This window comes from Portunus trituberculatus, chromosome 14, assembly GCF_017591435.1.
Source record: "Portunus trituberculatus isolate SZX2019 chromosome 14, ASM1759143v1, whole genome shotgun sequence".
Lineage (NCBI taxonomy): Eukaryota > Metazoa > Arthropoda > Malacostraca > Decapoda > Portunidae > Portunus > Portunus trituberculatus.
The window spans coordinates 10,371,684-10,374,183 of NC_059268.1; the positions used below are offsets into that span (position 1 = coordinate 10,371,684).

Sequence of the window (2,500 nt, forward strand, 5' to 3'; positions counted from 1 at the left end):
ATCCTTTCCTTTCCTCTCCCTAGCTTCTTACAACCTTTCCTTATCCTCCTTTTTTCATTCCTTTCCTAACACGACATTTACATCATCTTTACCTTCCCCTTCTCTCTCCATCCTTTGAATGATCACCTCTCTTAACCTCCCCTCACCTTCCCACACCTTCCCTTACCTCACCCACTCCTCAAGCTCTCCCTACCAGCTCTCCCCCTCCCCCAGTGATCCCAGGGCCCCGTCACCTTCAATAAAATAGCCAGCGACGCTCAATAAAGCCTCCCCTCTTGTCTAATAAAGCATGGGGCGTGCTCGATCATCGCGCCAAAGTGACCCGCCCGCTGCTCCTAATACCCAGGAAATCGTAAAATAAACTCACGCCCTCCCGCCGCAGCCTCGCTCTAAAGGGAGATGAGTTGGGTCTTCTCTAATGTTTCTTTTTTGTCTCTCTCTCTCTCTCTCTCTCTCTCTCTCTCTCTCTCTCTCTCTCTCTCTCTCTCTCTCTCTCTCTCTCTCTCTCTCTCTCTCTCTCTCTCTCTGTGTGTGTGTGTGTGTGTGTGTAATAAAAGGCTTTAGAGTAGATGGAATTATTAACCTTGACTGTTTTACCTTCAGAGAGAGAGAGAGAGAGAGAGAGAGAGAGAGAGAGAGAGAGAATTAAACTAACCGCCATCCTATTCTTACCATCCTCTATACCCTTATTATATCCAGCAGTATTCTTTCAACGCCTCACAGTTTTACATTCCAGGCATCTTAGTGAGGAGGCTGTGATGGTGGTGGTGGTGGTGGTGGTGGTGGTAAAGGGGGAAAGAGTGGCGGGGAAGGAGGTGGTGCAGGTTCTCTTTATTGTGAAAATGAGGAGCTGAAGTCAAATTATGAACGTGGGATGTCAGGGAAACATAGTAATCGTAAAAAGGAAGTAGAGATGATTTGAATACACATGATTACTATTCAGAGAGAGAGAGAGAGAGAGAGAGAGAGAGAGAGAGAGAGAGAGAATGCACGACAAACAGGGAAAAAGAGCTGAGGCACACACACACACACACACACACACACACACACACACACACACACACACACACACACACACACACACACACACACACACACAGAGAGAGAGAGAGAGAGTGGCCCACCTTGCATGAGCTCCGGCCCGTGTGTACCTCTCGAGAGATTATCATTACCAATTTTACGGACCACGTATGAGGCAAAAAAAATTAATAAAGCAGAGGAGAGCTATGCGGCGTAAAATGCGAAGGACCCCGCCACTCTGCCCCTTGTGTCCCTCGCCGCCAAGGTCCAAGGTCCCCTAGAACACCCTGGCGGTACATGACCTTTATTTGAACACGCTCTAAGGCCCACAGTCACTAGAGAACCTGTGTGTGTGTGAGAGAGCGAGAGAGAGAAAAAAAAAACACGACTGTCGGAACCCCAACCAAGGCGACCCGAGAGTGGTTAGGGGCGGCGCGTCGACCAAACCCTAATGACTGCGCCGGTGATTCTAATTATCTGCTTAAGGGACGTATTACGGAACGCGTCTTAAGCACACCTCCGCCAGGTAGCCAATCACGGCCCATGTCGAAATTTTCAGTGAGGCAATCTCCAGAGTCATTTAATACCCAAGTGGCCAATCAGTCAGCTCATTTGATATTTATACCCTTCACGTCTGTCCCTCAGTACGTCCCTCTTCGTGTGTGTGTGTGTGTGTGTGTGTGTGTGTGTGTGTGTGTGTGTGTGTGTGTGGAGCTTTCGAACATCAGTAAATGAACTCTCCCTCATCATCTTTCCTCCTCCTCCTCCTCCTCCTCCTCCTCCTCTTCCCCGGCCAGAGGTCTATGTTTATACCTTTCAGCCGGGGATGATGGATGTAGCCAAAGTGAAGCTCTTAATATAAACTTATCCCCTCAAATTATAATCAAGACGGAGATACTTCTAAGAAAGGAAAAGTGTGCATATGGAATGTTGAGAGAGAGAGAGAGAGAGAGAGAGAGAGAGAGAGAGAGGGGAGAAGAATTAAGAGTTGACAGTATGCTCTTCCTTTCTGTCTCACTTTCTCTCTTTCTGATTGGTTCACTTCCCAGGAACAGTAGAATAGGTTATGTATTATATTAACTATTGTCTCCAGGTGTCATGTATTCATATTGTATACTCACTACTAAGACACTCATTCACTCAACATTTTGACTCATCGCCTTATTACACACACACACACACACACACACACACACACACACACACACACACACACACACACACACACACACACACACTCTCACTCCTGCACGAACCTTCATGACCTCTTACAACAAACCCAAAGACTTACTCCGCCAGACACACAAGCAACACCCAACACTCACCTCTCGAAGTCGGTGAGGCGCGAGGAGTCCCGGAAACCCTTAGCGAACGGATTACTGTCGATCTTGAGTTTGGTGATGAGCTGGTTCTGGTAGGCGGTAACTGCGGTGAACACTGTCTGCGGGAAGATATAGGTGCGGTAGTCCTCTTGGTCCAG

General features: G+C 47.9%; 1 protein-coding gene across 1 annotated transcript in view; it reads right to left on the bottom strand.

Moving 5' to 3' along the window:
- LOC123503658 (T-box protein H15-like) overlaps positions 1-2,500 on the bottom strand; it is a 78,171-nt gene that overhangs the window by 12,287 nt on the left and 63,384 nt on the right. The window contains 1 exon segment of the mRNA XM_045253608.1: positions 2,346-2,500. This exon segment is cut by the window's right edge and continues 84 nt beyond it. Coding sequence (XP_045109543.1) covers positions 2,346-2,500 — 155 coding nt within the window.